At 42.4% G+C, this 17,837-nt stretch overlaps 1 protein-coding gene across 1 annotated transcript in view; it reads right to left on the reverse strand.

Moving 5' to 3' along the window:
* LOC107295719 (iroquois-class homeodomain protein IRX-6) overlaps positions 1-16,282 on the reverse strand; it is a 40,965-nt gene extending 24,683 nt beyond the window's left edge. The window contains exons 1-2 of the mRNA XM_015825041.1: positions 16,163-16,282; positions 11,747-11,947 (exon numbers count right to left, since the gene is read on the reverse strand). Of these exons, the coding sequence (XP_015680527.1) occupies positions 11,747-11,947; positions 16,163-16,282 (321 nt within the window). The remainder of the gene's footprint in view (positions 1-11,746; positions 11,948-16,162) is intronic.
* Between the last annotated feature and the right edge of the window lie 1,555 nt (positions 16,283-17,837).

The following is a 17,837-nucleotide window of genomic DNA, read 5'->3' on the forward strand; positions in this document are numbered from 1 at the left end:
ACACACACACACACACCAACCTGCCCAGTGTAGATTTTATGCAAATACAAGTCATTTTCTCCCTTCTCCATAAAGTAAATTAATTGAACAAAAGATGTAAGTGGGTCAGTGTGCATGGATGCATGATTATCAACTTTCTGCATTGTGTTCCTCTGCTTCCATTTCCTTCAATGTAATTAATGTCCGGCATGGTCATTTTCTCCAACCCAAAACCTGTTCATACCAAACGCTCAAAGTATATGAATGCTCATCATCACCTTAAGGGAACAGTACTCAACCAATATTTAGTGTAGGACTGAATGATTTTACTTGAAGTCCATGGTAAGCATCATTAAACCCAATGCATTTTTATTTTATTTCCAAAGCTAACATACAAAATCCAAAAGGGAAAAAAAGAAAAACAAAATAAACAAAAATTTGCCTAAAACAAAATAACAAACATACACATAGATTTAAACACTATTAAATCGATAATTTAAAATCTCTCTTCTTCTCCTTCTCTTTCTCTCTTTCTCTTTCTTTCTCTCTTTGCCTCCAATCTTAGTCTGCAGCTATCACAGTTATACATTATCCCGAAAAAGGTTGCTTGAACTATGTAGTGAAACATTCTTATCCTTCCTAAACTTATCTATGTGTGTCATGGTTTTCTTTCTCATGATTAATCTTTCTTTATGTCTGCAGGACACCGTCCAGCTTTATCATTCTTTTATACACTGACATTTTTTTAAAAAAAATAATTTATCCAACTGTTGATATAAATTGCCCAAGGTTTTTCTGCCGATAATTTAAGGTATTTTTGACACACGTATCTCCTAAAGAGTGTTTTTAAAATAAAAATCCCTATGAAGGCAAAGCTGATTTTAAAACTGTAACAAACATAATGCATGTACAACTTGGGTAGTAGAAAAACCTTCCCTTTTTTTTGTTTCTGCAGAAAACTATCAGCCTTTATTCTCGTGCTAGTGATCCTGCTCCAAATACACTCCCAGTGGAATCAGAGGTGGAATTACATTACACCCCTAATCACCAGATGTCACCATACAGCTTTATACTAAGAATATTTGAAATATTTAAGGGGGGAACGCAATTTAATACGGGCCCGTAAAAGAATCTCAGCATGCTGACTTTGGTTTTCACCATCAGCGTATGAGGTGAGGAATGCTGTATCAGCAAAAGAAAGTCGAGAATCCTTTGAAATCAATCATCCAAGTTCTACACCTAAAAACAGAGGCCAAGTTTCAGTTGTACAATCACGGCTGCTATCTTGAGTTTTGGGGAGGCCTGGGATATTTCAATCAAATCACAGTTGCATTGGGCTGCTCCGACGAAACTTCACACAGCCCTGCTTGCAATATGAAAAACATGTTGGGCGGAAATTGAAAGGACAACAGTGCCGGATTCAGGCAAGACTCTCTGGAAAGGGATTTTTATAGTGGAAATGTCACTCTGCTCAATTGACACCTTCTGTATCTTCTTTCAATTCTGTTGATACCTTGGTGGTGCTCCAGTTTAAAAAATTCATCCAGAAGAGTGGAGTCTTTGGTGCTCTCTGAGCTTTCTTGCAGCTGTTTCATTACCCAAGCTAAGTAACGTCACCAGATGATCATCTGATGATGACAATGATCAGCTGATTATCATCATCAAATGACATCATCTGATGATGTTACCTAGTTGGGGAATGAAAGGCCTGCAGGAAAACAGCCAAGCTCAGAGAGCACCAAGGAATCTCACACTCCTCCTCCTCCTCCTCCTCCTCCTCCTCCTCCTCCTCCTCTCTGCAAACCCCATTTCCTTCTGGCACTGATGATGTTACCTAGTTTGGTAATGAAACATCCGCAAGAAAACAGCCAGGCTCAGAGAACACCAAGGAGTCCACAGTTCAATTTTGCGCTCCAAATATTATCTTCCATCATCCGGAAAAGTATGTTCTTTGCCCTGATTATTCAATCCAAGACTAACCATAATTTAGTGGTCAGATGTCTGAGTAGGATTCTTTCTGACGACTCAACCGTCTTTTTCATTTCTTACCATTTTGATCTGATCCACTGGATCCATCTGATACAAGTCAAGAGGAGTTTGGTTGATGCCGAGGCTTATTTTTCAACAGGGAACAAGTGCTTTCTTTTTTTCCCCCTTCATCCCATCCCCACAGATTTACGAGATGCGGTTCAGGCAACCCACGATTTTTTTTTAATTTGTGTTTGTATTTTTGGTTTCACCAAGGGGGTTTTGAAGGACAAGGAGAATTTCCCTGAACCGAAATAACGCTTTTCAACACGGTGTACTGTGAATGCAAATGACCTGCTTCCTTTCTTGACAGCACGGAGGCTTCCCCCTGGATAAGTGCTGGGAAGAAATAGCGTGTTACGAAAATAAAATAAAATAAAATAGGAAGGGATGGAAAGAAAAACACTCTGAATAGGAAATTAGACCAGTTAACGGGGGAAGATTAATGAGTGCATGGAAGAAAAAAAAAACCAGCTTACTGGGTTGGTGTTACTTAAAGAGAGTGACCCCTTTCCTCCCCCTTTTAAAATGAAGGAAGTAATAAGCTCAACATATGGGAAGTTTTCCGTTTCCAGTTTTTGTTTTGTTTTGCTTTAAAAAAGAAAAATGGCCTCAGGGGAGTACAGTATTTCTAATTTTGAAAACCATATTAAGCTTCCTTTGAAGGGCTGGTTATGTTCATCCTCTAAAACAGGGGTAGTCAACCTTGGCTCTTTTATGACTCGTGGACTTCAACTCCCAGAATTCCTGAGCCAGCTTAGCTGGCTCAGGAATTCTGGGAGTTGAAGTCCACGAGTCATAAAAGAGCCAAGGTTGACTACCCCTGCTCTAAAATAAAATAAAAGCCCGATATGGGCAAATGTTTAATTCTGTTCAGGATTGACTAATTTCTCTCTGGGGTCAGGGCTGTTCATCAGGGAGGGTCCAAAAAGTCAACAGGGCAGCTAAAATGGTGCAGTTGAAGCCCCGCCTCTCTTTGACACATGACACGTGTGTGTCACGTGGGGAAAAGGGGCGGGGCATTCCTCCTGCAGGGAAATCTGCCTTTTCCTCTGTCGTCTTTGAATTATTATTTTTAGCAACCCGGCTCCTTCAGTCTGTGCACCAATCGGGGAATGGTGTTTCTACAAGTCTTGCCCCACCACCCGAATGAAACAATGTTGGGTTTTTCAAGGTTTTCCTTCAACGAAATGGGGGGTTGGGTGGGAAATCAAGACCCGCCGGTATGTAAAACGAGAGCTGACTTAAAGAAATCCACAGAAGTGATGTTGTCGGTTTTTTTTAACCAAATGGGTAGCGGGAGAAGGTTGCTCCAAGGGGGGGGTCATGTCTGTTGCTTTCTGGGTAGCGAGTTCCAGTGGTTAAACCATCTGTTCCTCATTGCTGACTGTCAGGCTGAATGCACGGCCAGTGCAATAACTACACTCCATGTTTGTTGGCCTAAACTGTTTTGAAAGCTTCTTGGTGAATTTGGGGGATGGCTTGCGGAGAGAGTTACATGGTAGACAGAAGGGAATATAAATATGAGGATGGGTGTCGCGCAAGGTACATTCTACACACCGATGTGTGAAATGACATCTATTACAGCTGTGGTGGCGCAGTGGTTAGAATGCAGTATTGCAGGCTAACTCACTGTCCACTGCCAGCAGTTCGATCCTGATCTGCTCAAGGTTGACTCAGCCTTCCATCCTTCCGAGATCGGTAAAATGAGGACCCAGATGGTTGGGAGGGGTCAATAGGCTGACTCTGTAAACCGCTCAGAGAGGGCTGTAAAGCACTGTGAAGCGGTATATAAGTCAAAGTGCTATTGTTATTACAGTGCAATCAACTGAAAGGAGCCGATCGCTGAAAACAGCATCAAATATCACCTGAGAAGCACATTTCTTTATTTTTTTAATTTATCAAATTTTTATCCTGTCTTTATTACTTTATAAGAAACTCAAGGTGGCAAACATGTCTAATACTCCTCCTTTCTCCTCGTATTTTTCCCTGTGAGGTGGGTTGGGCTGTGAGAAACTGACCGGGTACCCAGTCAGCTTTCATGCCTAAGGCAGGACTAGAAACTTACCATTTCCTTGTTTCTAGGCCAGCACCTTAAGCAATAGACCAAACTGGGTCTTACTGGTGACAAACTAAAAAAACAAACAAACCGTGGAAAGTAAACACTAGACCTCTAGGAGAATAAATGATAGGAAAGATGCAAACAGGTGACAGGTGAGTTGTCCTGGCATATATACTCAATCATGATACTATGATATTGTGGCAGGTAAACTCTGAGAAGGCGTTCTGGCCTCTTAAGGGTTGGGTCCAAGGCCATGAAGAGGTATGAAAATGAGACATGATTAGGCTCCAGAAACTGGGAAGAAGATATGTATTTCTTCCCAGCCTTGCCTTGTTCGTGCTATTTTGAACCGATTGCAGAAATTCAGAGTATGCCAATAAAGGAGAATATATGCAGCTTGGGGTTGAAATGAAGGGTCCTTGGTGCTCTCTGAGCTTAGTTGCTTTCTTGCAGACATTTCATTGCCTGAACTAGCACTGATGATGTTATATAGTTTGGCTAATGAAACATCTGCAAGAAAACAAACAAGCTCAGAGAGCACTCAAGGACCCCTCCGTTCAGGCAGCTGCACAAGTGATCGGTCGTATTCTGATCTCCTCTTTGCGTACAACACTTTCAACTCTAAATCATTTTTCAACTGACCCGCAAAGCCTACATTGTAGCAAGAGCTGTTCCTGAAACCAATCAATCAACCATCCAATCCGTGCATCTCTCCAATGTCTTCTCAGTCCTTTTCCAATATGCCTCCTACACAATGGCCCTTGTGGATGGATGGCTTTGGGTAACAATTCTCAAGTCGGGCCGTCCTTATTTTCTAAAGCAGTGGTTCTCAACCTATGGGTCACGACCCCTTTGGGGGGTCGAACGACCCTTTCACAGGGGTCGCCTAAGACCATCAGAAAACACATATTTCCGATGGTCTTAGGAACCGAGACACCGCTCCTGTATCCGTCTCCGCAAGGCTTCGAGCTGGGGGCCATTGCAGCGCTGGATTCGTTTCTGTCGAGCATCTCCTAAGGGAGGCTGCGCTGCTTCGCGGCCCTTTCCGCGGAGGAGGCTGAACTAAGCTCTGCCAGCGCTGTCGCCCGCTTGGCTATCTCTCTCTCTCTCTCTCTCTCTCTCTCTCCCTCTCTCTCTCTCTCTCTCTCTCTCTCTCCCCGCCTGGGCACGTCTCCAACCAGACTGGGCAGAGCCAGCGGAGCGGCCTTCCTGCCCCCCCTCCCCGGGCATCTGAAGCCGGGCAGGCCAGCGACCTTCAGAAGTGAGGCGAGGACAGGCGAGGCGCAGCGGGCGAGTGGGCGCCTCGCCCCGGGCGAGTGGGCGCCTCGCCCCGGGCGCAGCGGGTGAGTGGGCGTCAGCGTCGGTGCGCGCTTGGAGAGCCCTTACGGTTGGAGGTCACCATAACATGAGGAACTGTATTAAAGAGTCGCGGCATTAGGAAGGTTGAGAACCACTGTTCTAGAGCAAATAATTTTTGTTTTGTTTTTTTTTAAAAAAAAAAAGAAGAAGAAAAAGAAGAGAAATTTCTCCCTACGATTGCTACTCATCATTTCTTAGCAGTGGCAATTCTCTGGTTTTAAGTGAATTGACCTGCTGGCTTTCATCTTCAGATAATATGGCCGAACCCTCTAATTCAGACCAGCAGCATATGGAGTTTTCTTAAAGAGGCCCAAGCTTTGGTTTTACAATGCCAGTTAAAGCCTTCGTGCTGATGACAGTTAAATTGTTGGGGGCTCTGTTCCTCATTTACATCACAGACATTGAGGTCCTCCGACGACCCCTTGGAAATGGAAGCCAGATGTTATCCTGGCATATTGCTGGGGCGCTCTGCTTTATTCCAAACACTTCTCCTTAGTTTCAATTCAAACCTTCTGTCTCCTCTGTCCTCCTCTGGTGTTTAATGATGTTTTATTGCAGCAGCTCGCAAAGCCCTGGAGTTTTCCCCGTTGTATTAAGGTAATGGACTGGATCTGTACCCATTTGCTAAGACAAGGTCTTTTTTAGTAGGTAGCAGATCTATTAAACGTAAATCAAAGTTTCCGATAAAATATGAGATTTCCTCTGTGGCTAACACAAAAGGGGCAGGCTGCTTTTTTTCTTTCTTTTTTTAAAAAGAAAATGATAATAAAGAAATGAAGGTTAAGCGAGGAAGTCTAGCCGGTTATTGTATCTTGAATCGGCCGCTTGTAAAGAAATTTATAACATCCTTTGCTTAGTCGTTCTGTACAAGTTGACCATAATGGCTTGGATCTTGTTTCTTTCTTTCAGCTCATAAAAAACTCAGTGCTTGAATTAGGAGGTTGAGCCTTATCTTTCATTGGCTGTTCAAAAATAGGGTCTGCCACTGATGTCCAATCAGATTTTTTTTTTTGCAGCCCAGATATTGGCACCGTAGTGAAGAAGAATATTACTATGTTTTTGCAAGAAGATTGTTATGGAATTCTTTGGAGGAACATGCGGTCCGTGAATTTTAAAAAGATACCTAATGCTTAGCACATACTGTACATGAACATATTTTGACTGCTGTGTCCTTGAGTCACAAGGTACCTAACCATAAATTGGGCACACACATAAACTATTGGTCAAACCATGGGGTTTGGGGATGGAAGTAGACTTTGACTTCCCCAGAAGACAATATACTCTGCTGTGTGATGGCATATCAAAAAATTAGCCAGTAGCAATTCCAGCATGCTAGAAGGAAGAGGGAGGACTTTGTTGAGTTTCAGTTCAAATGTTATTGAGAGGCTACACAAAAGAAGGGGAGGGGAGGAGAGGAGAGGAGAGGAGAGGGAAGGGGAAGGGAGGGGAGAGGAGAAGGGAGGGGAGGGGAGAGGAGAGGAGTAGAAGGGAGAGGAGGGGAGAGGGGAGGAGATGGGATGGGATGGGAAAGGATGGAAGGGGAAGGGGAAGGGAGAAGAAAGGGAAGGGGAGAAGAGAGGAGAGAAGGGAAAAGAAGATAAAAGAAGAGAGGAGAAAGAGATTGTTACTAATTTAACAACTGCAGTAATTCACTCAACAACTCTGGCAAGGAAGGTAGTAAAATGGGGCCAAACTCACTTAGCATGTCTCGCTTAGCAACAGAAATGTGGGGCTCAGTTGTGGTCTTAAGTTGAAGACTACCTGCAACGGCCTCTCTTCTGAGAGTCTCACTTTCCCAGTCCCTAAAATTGCCCAGAAGATTCATATCACATGCATAATATTAACTCTGAGAAATTCCGAGCCCAGCAATCAGATGGGATCATGAGGTCAGATTAAAGCAAGCAGCAACAAGGACAGCAACAACAACAACAAAAAAAAACAAAAAAAAAACCCCAGGAACGAACAGGAACATTTCTTTGCAATGTGGTTTGTGTTCACTTGCAGCAGATGCTTGTAAATTATCTCAGAGGAAACCAACGTGCACTTTGGAGTCATTTTCCCTGGTGCTTTGGGATGAAAAAAGGAGAGCCACAGAAGGAGAGCTTTCTCCAACAAAAGCAACGTTAATTGTCAACTGTCTCATACTGTAGATTATCACGTGAAATGTGATGCTATCCAAACACGTGAGACATGTCAGCCGGGATCGGGGAAGAAAGAGGCTACATTTGTTAATCAGCAGTTACAAATGGTATGTATTTCAACATGTCCTCCTCTATAAAGAAAAACACAGCTAGGCTGAAGTAGGAAACCACTTGATGTAAGTAACATCACTGGAAACGTGATATTTTGAAAGAGAAAATGTCTTGCAGCCCTCGCTTCCATTAACACTGGGCATAATCCTCCTTGTTGCATTTGGACAAGAAATCTGACTGCAAAAACAGTTTCAGTGTATAGATTTCTGAGCTAATACTGAGAAGAAACATGTTGCTTCAATGTCGGAGTCACCTTAAAAAGTAACTCCAGGTGCTACATTCAATGAAGGAGTTGTTGTTGTTGTTGTTGTTGTTGTTGTTGTTGTTGTTGTTGTTGTTGTTGTTGTTCTTCTTCTTCTTCTTCTTCTTCTTCTTCTTCTTCTTCTTCTTCCTCCTCCTCCTCCTCCTCTTCCTCCTCTTCGTCTTCCTCTTTGTCTTCCTCTTCCTCTTCCTCTCCTCCTCCTCCTCCTCCTCCTCCTCCTCTTACTCTTACTCTTCCTCCTTCTCCTCCTCCTCTTCCTCGTCCTCTTCTCAAGCTATGGATTTTTTTTAGAATAACTATTCCCTCTTTTTTTTTAATCTAACAACCTCCATGCTGTAAAAATCACTTTCCTTTGATTTATTACCTTCAATTTATGTTGAGAGTTCAGTATAAAAATTCCCAGCTTGTAACACTTAACCAAGTTCTCCACTTCTACGAAAATATTAACCTTTCTTCCATTTTTCATAACACTGGAACCTGAGCTGGCTTAATGAAATGGTCTCCCGATAAAAGACTTTCTGCCACGCAATATGTATCATCTAATAATTGAGGCTATTGTTTTCTACTAATTAGCCACTAACTGGGATAGCTTTCCATTTAGGGAAAATCAAAGAGGTGGGAGTATCTTATATATTAGTTGGAAAATCCTTTCTCTCGGTAAGCAATATGGTACCATCCATTGATGAGAGGGTTTTTTTTAAAGTAGGAGAATGAGAAGGCTGAGTGGATCATGGTAGAACTTAGAGGAGAAATACAAATTGAAAAGTGGTTTGATGGTAAGATGGTATAGCTAGAAGGATGGTTCTTCTTCTTCTTGTTGTGCCATATCCATTATCGGACGTTGGCAATCATGTTGGCGATCCTGTTTTTATCAGCAGCCACACGAAAAAGTGCTGCTGAGTTTTGTCCAAACCAGTCCCTTAGATTTTGAAGCCACGATGTTCTTCTTCTGCCTGGACCTGGTTGGCCTTACATCTTTCCCTGGAGGATTAAATGGAGTATGCCATATTTTTCTGGGTGTCGCATCACATGTCCAAAATATTCTAATTTTCATTTTTTAATTGTTTTGATGATTTCCCTTGGCTTTCCCAGGCGGCTTATCACCTCCTCATTTCTGATCTTGTCAACCCAGCTTATACTGTACGTAACGGCCGCCTGTAAATCCACATTTCAAATGCTTCTAGTCTCTTCAGGTGGCCTTCTGTCAGAGACAGAAGGATGGTTAGGTTTTCTTATCCACCATTCAGAGTTAATGTGTCTAAAAACTCAAAGACAGAGGTCTTGTGAAGCTGTGCTAAATACCATCAGAAAGAAGTGATTGATAACAACAAGAAATCTGGACAGGTTACCCAAGATCTGGTTGAGCTGTCTTGGAAACTGAAGAATGGAGTAAAACAGAAAGGGAAGTTGGGCCTCCAGAAGTCCTTGGAGATTCTCTCCTTGCTCTTTGTCACATTACCAGAGTGATGGGAATCCAATGACACCTGATCTCCTGCTATCCCTTAAAGTAGACCTTCAACCGATGAAGCCCCTCACTTCCTTGCTGTTCTTAGGAGGCACTACCCCTCCCTCTGGAGCCCATTTTGGCAATCATCCACTTGAACCATCCCAAATTTCCACTGGATGTCAGTATTCCACAGAAATGCAGTCATTTAACCAGCAGTTTAAGAAAAAAAATGCTCCTCTTAAGTTAAGCTGTTCAAAAAAAAAAAAAAAAGGACAGTTCTCTCCCTGTTCAAATCCATCTTAATTATAACAGGAGCCCTCTCAGAAAGATTGTGTTTACAATAAAAGACATCTAAACTGACTTCTACCTTGCCATGCCAAAAGGAAGAAGAAAGAAACGAGAAGTTGGATTTAGTTTCAGAAAAAAAACAAATGAACATTTTCACTCATCTCCCCACAGCCTTGATATGTTGATGTGCTGTTAAAAAGAGGAAAAGGAGGTGATATAAAGGGTAGGGGCTCTTTCCTTTCTTGACACTTCCCCCCACCCCTGCTTTTTGAGAAGCTTTTCTTTTTTTAAAAAAAAGAAAAACACAAGAACTACACAAATACAAGGGTTTTTTTCTCTTCCTCAAAATGGCAAAAGCTGAACATGTCAGAAAATGATTGATTGCTTGCGGGTTTCAGCCTCTGATAATTGAGCTTAACTCCATGTCTCCTCTTTGCTACTGAACAGGATTAGGTGGCAAACAAAGAAAAAAGAAAAAGAAAAAGAAGAGGGAGGGAGGGAGGGAGGAAGGAAGGAAGGAAGGAAGGAAGGANAGTCTACAACATACTTTCCCTGCCTAACCAGGACAGGCTGATGTAATGGAGTGAAGATGGTTCCATAGGTAATTTGGCCCCACACCATGAAGAGCTTTAAAAACCAAAGCCAACACCTTGAATTGAACCCAGAAGCAAACTGGCTTGCGGTGTACTAGAAATGGCACAAACCCCAGGATGAAAATGTGTTCCATTTTGGTAGTAAAAATATCATTATCTTGTTTTAAAAGGTAGACTGAAATTTTCCCTGTATCCTAGATCTTCCCCCAAAGAATGAAAGACATTTCTGACTTTTGATTTATCTGGGACTGAGAGTGTTTCAGAAATCTGGGCATGACAGAACAAAAGTGAAAATAAATAAAATAAAGCTACATAAACTACAAGTAAAACTAAATAAAATAAAACTTAATAAAAGTAACAGGAGAGGGAGAGTAGAGTAGAGTTGAGTTGAGTTGAGTTGAGTTGAGGGAGAGGGAGAGGGAGAGGACAGGGAGAGGGAAAGGAAGAGTAGAGTAGAGTAGTAGAGTAGTATAGTGTAGTGTAGAGTAGGGTAGGGTAGAGTAAGAGTAGAGTAGAGTAGAGTAGAGGGAGAGGAAAAAGGAAGAGTAGAGTAGAGTAGTAAAGTAGTATAGTGTAGTGTAGAGTAGGGTAGGGTAGGGTAAGGTAGGGTAGGGTAGAGTAGAGTAGAGTAAGAGTAGAGTAGAGAGGAAAAAGAAGAGGGAGAATAGAGTAGTGTAGAGTAGAGGGAGAGGGAGAAGGGAACAAAATAATAAAACAAAACAGAATAAAATAGATTGATTAAAATAATTGAAAAAAATAATAGACTAAAATAAAATAAAATAAATAAAAATATAACATAATATACAAGGAAATAAAATAATAAAAATAAAATACAAGGTGTGTATGAGTGTGCGTGTGAAGACCTTCCTGTGTTTTGCTTCCCTTCACTGACCCCAGGTTGGAGCCCTTCCAGATAGCTCCATTCTGCTTTCTGTCAGCGTTTCCTTTCTACAGGAACTCCTGGAGAAGATTGGGTGGGAATCCGGTGATAAAAAAAAAAAAAAAAACCAAGCTCCTTTTTCACTGCCTGAGAAAGGAAAACAAAGCAGAAGACATGACGTTTCCTGCAAGTCTTCAGTAAGTCGATAAGCTTAATTGGCTAAGGCTGTCTCCTGTACATTGATTGCACCTTCTAATAAAAGAGCTATTGATTGGCAAGTTAGAGAACTAGCTTGTATGGGCTACAGTTCTCCTAATGTTATTACTACATCAACCTTTTTCCTGTTTCTTGTTCCTTGGCAGGATAAATTATATCGGATGCCAAAATCTCTCCCCCCACCCTCCCCTTCCTCTAAGTTGGATAGTTTTTCTCCAACTCATTTTTTTTTTATATCTTCTTGTCTCCAAGCAAGTCTTCCTGAGGTGAACCCCCAATTCCAAAGAGGGAACCCTGGTCCAAAGCGGCAGGCTTATTTTTTTTATCTTTTAATTCCCCCCCCTCCCAAAATCAAATAAATTGAAATGCCCTGGCATTACTTTAATGTGGCTGTGATTAGTGGGCCGCAACTCCACCGTCTCCTTTGGGAAGCTCGCGACACCCTTGTTGACCTCGCTAGTGCTCGTAGAGGTTAGTGCATTGATAGCCATCTCGTCTGTGCATGTGGCGTGCAAAGTAAGATTAAAAGGCTGCCACGGTTCAGCTTTTGAACTTTCCAGGAGCAGCAATCTGGTTGGCCACTTGGAAACGAGATGAGGAACTGATTAAATTCAGCAAGATTCAAGTTCTTCCATAATATACGGTAAGGATGTCCAACCTTGTCAACTTTTAAGTCTTGTGGATGTCAACTCCCAGAATTCCCCAGCCAGTATGGTGTCTAACCTTTAAGACTTGTGGACCTCTACATGGCTGACTGGAGAATTCTGGAAGTTGAAGTCCACAGCTCTTAAAGTTGACAAGGTTGCACAAACGTGCTACAGCTTCATCTGAGGAGGTCTAGATTTGGCACGTTCTAAGGAGACCATTGGTAAATTCTGTGACTGCAGCCTTGACTTCCATTCTGGGAGAGAGGTTAATCTACAAAACCAAGTTGATATATTTTACACTGGGAATAATTTGGGTTACCCAAATAGACAGGAAGAGATTTTTCTCCGCTTGGGAAGAAAGGAACATCACAACAATTTCCAGCAGAAGTTAGGGAAGACCGTTTTGCTATCACGAGCATCATCAAATCTCTGCTACGTTTAGATGAGACAGTGGTAGCTTTATTCATTCATTCATTTAATGTTTGGATGGCAACAGATCCAATTCCCAACCACCCATTCACTTTTCCCCGGTACAAATTCCCAGGTGCAGCATGGTTCCAGGGCATCATGGGAGAAAAAAAATGACTGCTGAGGAAAGAAGGTTTGATCAGATTGAATTGAGGTAACACGCAGGAAACAGTTAAATCCTTTCTTCCCAACTTACAAACGTATCCTTGGAATAGATCGGTTAAGATACTTTGAACAGAGCAGCTTATGGAGGGATCACTACCACCTAAAGACTTTTCAAAATGAAAAAGGTGCAAAGGGAACTATACATTTTATCAGGAAGAGGGACACAACTGAAAAGGATTTACTCTTCTTGGGGGGAAAAAATAGGACTACAAGTATACTAAATTAGAGGTAGATAGATAATGAAGATAGCTAGCTAGCTAGATAGCTAGCTAGCTAGCTAGCTAGATAGATAGATAGATAGATGATAGATAGATAGATAGATAGATAGATAGATAGATAGATAGATAGATAGATAGATAGAACATAATGTAGTAGATAGAGATAGTAGATAATGTAGAGAGAGAGAGAGACATATAGATAGATGATGATGATAGATAGATAGATATATAGATATAGATATATAGATATAGATATAGATATAGATATATAGATATAGATATATAGATATAGATATAGATATAGATATAGACAGACAGACAGACAGATAGATAGATAGACAGACAGATAGATAGATACACACACAGAGAGAGAGAAAGATAGGAGAGAGAGAGAAACTGACAGATATTATAGAGTGGTAGAGATTATTTTAAGTTAGTTTTCCAGTTGCTTTTAAAAAAAAGCCTGGGGTTTTTTTTCTTTTAATGCTTGGCACTGTTGAATTCTCTTTTCTATATACTGCTCTTGTATCTAACTTTACGACACATCTGTCTATAAAACAAAAACTATCATAACTACCTAACATTTTTTAAAAGAAATCACAAAGAGTCTGGCATCTGATGATAATGCAGCAAAGAGGCTGTAATGCAAATGTAGGTACTTTATTGCATGTATTGTTTAAATAATAGAAGAGCGGGTCTAGAGGAAGGAAGAGTAATTAAAGATTTAAATATCCTCTCTCTACTATTGAGTTCAGAATGCACCTTTTTTTTTTACATGTTCTCTTCCCTCTTCTTCCAAAGGCTGAATAATGTGCTGTTTGAATGATATTTATACCTCCAAGTGTATATCCTATTTTTTTTGTGTATTTTATTCTCTCTCTCTTCTCTCTCTCTCTCTCTCTCACACACACACATACACACATGCGTGCACACACAAACACATACAACTATCCCCATGTTATGTCAAGAGAAAGGAGAAAGAAGATTTAGTTTTAGCTTTCCAAGGATCCTGATTGAAGACAGTATCAGGAAAGACATTTTCTTGCAGACATTACTAAGGGAAGAATGAGTAACACACACACACACACACACACACACCTGCACACACAAAGACACCCCCCAAGATCTTTAAACAAGCAACATTTTTGCTTTATTGAGTGGGCCCATCTTGTAGTCATCAGTTGAGGCAAAATTTGGAAAAAAAGACAGGTTCTGTTTCCAGAATAGAATGGAGTGGAATGGAGGAAAAATAAGGAATAGAATAGAATAGAATATAGAATATAGAATAGAATAGAACAGAACAGAATAGAATAGAATAGGACATATTGTAGAATAGAATAGAATAGAATAGAATAGAATAGAATAGAACAGATTGTAAAATAGAATATAGAGTAGAGTAGAGTAGAACAGATTGTAGAATAGAATGGAATGGAATGGAAGTTAGAAGGTAGAGGATGGGATGGGATAACTTTATTTGGCCAAGTGTGATTAGACACAAAAGGAATTTGTCTTCAACGCAGAAGCTCTCAGTGTGCATGCAAAACAACAGAGTAATAATCATAATAATGATACCAGCAAGGGAAGTCCAAATACCGAATTATAAAATGAAACTTGGACATTCCTCTTCGGAACTTGGTTAAGTACTACTCCAGCAGCTACCTTCGAGTCCCCAATGGGATCCCATCCCCTGCAATGGATGGGGAAGGCAGGTCTTGTTTTTTTTTTTTTTTAACCACCCCGCCGCGTCTCATAAAAGCGTTCCCGCGTAAGCCCCTAAAATAAACAAACGTCCGACTCTTTTGCTTCCCCGTGTAAATTATCCGCGGGGAATAGTAATATTTGATTTACCCGTCCTCCCCCTGGGCTGCCTCCAAGGCTAATGCATCCGAGTGGCACAGGGCATAACCCAGTCCTCTAAATCAAGAGGGGGGGAAGGGGGGGGGGACAAGGACGTTTGCCAAAAATTGATTAAATCAGACGTCAGGGAAAGGAGTAGCCACCGCCCTGCGTTTAAAACTGCATTGATTTCCCGTGATGCTCTGCGTCGGTTAATTAATTGATTGCTTAATTAAAAACGGTGACTCAGAGCGGTCTGAAAGCCCTAAAAGCAGTGTCTCTCTGTGTGTGTGTGTGAGAGAGAGAGAGTGTGTGTGTGTGTGTAATTGTGTGTAGTTGTCTGTGTGTAGTTGTCTGAGTACTGCCCACCCACGGCTCAACTTTCTTTTTTCCAAGGGATGCAAGGTATCCTATGCAGGAAGGCGGTGCGCGCGCGCGCCGCGCGCCCAAATGGAGCTCTGCGCGCGCTCGCCCGCCCGCCTGCCTGTTGCGCGCTCAAGTGCAGCTGTGAGATTTTAGAAGTTTCTTCTCTTTCTTTTCACATTCAGAAGGAGACCCATGTTGGGGCACTGGCGAGGTAGGCTTAGCCAAAACCACGGGCGTGTGGGTTCTTTATTTCCGAGCAAGGTATTTGGGAAGGCGGGCTCGCCAGCAGCTGCTTCTCGGAAGCTCACCAAGTGGTGTTAAGAGGCATTAATGCAAATGTTTAGGGACATGAGAGAACATTTCTGGATGGCTAATGGGAAAGGGGAGGGGAAGGTGGAGAGAAATGAAGAAAGAAGGAGGGAGGGAGGAAGGAAGAAGGAAGGAAGGAAGGTGGGGAGAGAGAGGAAAGAGAGAGGAAGAGAGTAAGGAAGGATGGAAGGAGAGGGAAGAAGAGAAGAGGGAGGGAGGAAGGAAGGAAGAAGGAAGGAAGGTGGAGAGAGAGAGGAAGAAGGGAGGGAGGGAGTAAGGAAGGATGGAAGGAAAGGGAAGGAGAGAAAGGGAGGGAGGGAGGAAGGAAGGAAGGTGGAGAGAGAGAGGAAGGAGGGAGAGAGAGAGGAAAGAAGGATGGAAAAAAAGGGAAGGAGAGAAATGGAGGGAGGGAGGAAGGAAGAAGGAAGGTGGAGAGAGAGGAAGGAGGAAGGAAGGAAGAAGGAAGGAAGGTGGAGAGAGAGAGGAAGGAGGGAGGGAGAGAGTAAGGAAGGATGGAAGGAGAGGGGAAGGTGGAGAGAAATGAAGGAGGAAGGGAGGAAGGAAGGAAGGCGGGAGAGAGGAAGGGAGAGAAGAAAAAGAAGGAAGGAAAGAAGGAAGGAAGGGAAGGTGGAGAGAGGAAGGAAAAAAGGAAGAAAGGAATGGTCAAATGGTATATGGCAGTGGTGGTGAACCTATGGCACGCGTGCCAGAGGCAGCACTCAGAGCCCTCTCTGTGGGCACACGTGCCATCGCCCCAGCCTTGCCTACCCCACGGCCACCTGCTCACCAGCAGCAGATCAGCGCAGCCAAGGACATGGCAGCTGGGTAGCAGGTACAAGATTCCGCCCTCGCACTCCGTCATGTGCAGATGATGCTGCAGGGCGCGGGTGGAGGGTGTGACCACCATGGCGCTGTTGGGCCACCTGGGCGATCTGCTGCGGCGGGCTGTGGAGGCGGTGGGTGGCCCTGCGGGCAGGCAGGGCATGGGGTGGCGGGCAGGGCAGGAGCAGGAGCAGAGTGGTTTTGGGGCACTCGGTCTCTAAAAGGTTCGCCATCACTGGTATATGGCTTTCCTCTCTCATTAACTTAGAGGGCAAAAGTTCTTCTAGCTCTAGAGACCTTTTAGCGTGAATGAATTTACCTCTCTCAATATATGTTTACCTTGGCCTTCCTCAGCTTTTTGTGGGAACCCTACTCTTGTGTCCCCTGACTGTGTGAAACAGACCTCGGTTGTTTGCAACACTTCTGAAAGCTTTTGTTTTTTTCCAAGGTTTTGTTTGTTGTTTGCGTTGCCCATTGGATGAAGTTTGTCCTCTACAGTTGCCTTCATTTCATTCTATTTATTTTTTTTTAACGTTTCTTTTAAAAAGCCAGACAACATCGTGTTCAAAGCTGCTGTGAATTTCAATCCCTGGATCAGGGTTGTAGAAAAGGGAATGCATAACTCAATGGCAGACACATTAAGCACACTGTTAAACTGTCAGAAGCTGATGATTAATTAATCTATTGACCACTGCTATCAGGGATGTATTTTCCCTAATCAATATTTTTTTTAAAAAAAATAAAAAAATAATAAAAACCTCTTAATTGTAATTGAAACGTTAAGATGCTCTGGCAATTGCCTTCCTTCAGAAGCTTTCTCCCCAGGATACGACCGCTTCTGCACAACTAATATTGCAGAGAGAGAAATAATTTAGAGGTAGCCAGGAAGGAAGTGTGTTTTATTTTTCTTTGATAATATCCACTTCGTTGATAGGGAGCAAGGAAGCCTGAATCTGGATAATGAAGAGATTCCTCAACTTTCCTAACTCTCAAATATATGTCGGATGTTCAACAGCTCATAATAACAATAACAATAACAATAATAATAATAAAGTTGGAAGGGACCTTGGAGGTCATCTAGTCCAACCCCCTGCTCAGGCAGAAACCCTATACCATTTCAGACAAATGGCTGTCCAATCTCTTCTTAAAGACTTCCAGTGTTGGAGCATTCACCGCTTCTGGAGGCAGGCTGTTCCACTGGTTAATTGTTCTAGCTGTCAGGAAGTTTCTCCTTAGTTCTAGGTTGCTTCTCTCCTTGCTTAGTTTCCATCCGTGCCTTCTTGTCCTGCCTTCAAGTGCTTTGGAGAATGACTTGACTCCCTCTTCTTTGGGGCAGCCCCTGAGAGATTGGAACACTGCTATCATGTCTCCCCTCGTCCTTCTCTTCGTTAAACTAGACATACCCAATCCCAGCAACCGTTCCTTATATGTTTTAGCCTCCAGTTCCCTAATCATCTTTGCTGCTCTTCTCTGTACTCTTTCTAGAGTCTCAACATCTTTTTTACATCGTGGTGACCAAAACTGGATGCAGTATTCCAAGTGTGGCCTTACCAAGGCATTGTAAAGTGGTATTAACACTTCACGTAATCTGAGGGTCCTTGGTGTCCTCTGAGTTTGGTTGTTTTCTTGAAGATGTTTCA

This window comes from Protobothrops mucrosquamatus, unplaced genomic scaffold, assembly GCF_001527695.2.
Source record: "Protobothrops mucrosquamatus isolate PMUCROS unplaced genomic scaffold, P.Mucros_1.0 scaffold2457, whole genome shotgun sequence".
Classification (NCBI taxonomy): Eukaryota; Metazoa; Chordata; class Lepidosauria; order Squamata; family Viperidae; genus Protobothrops; species Protobothrops mucrosquamatus.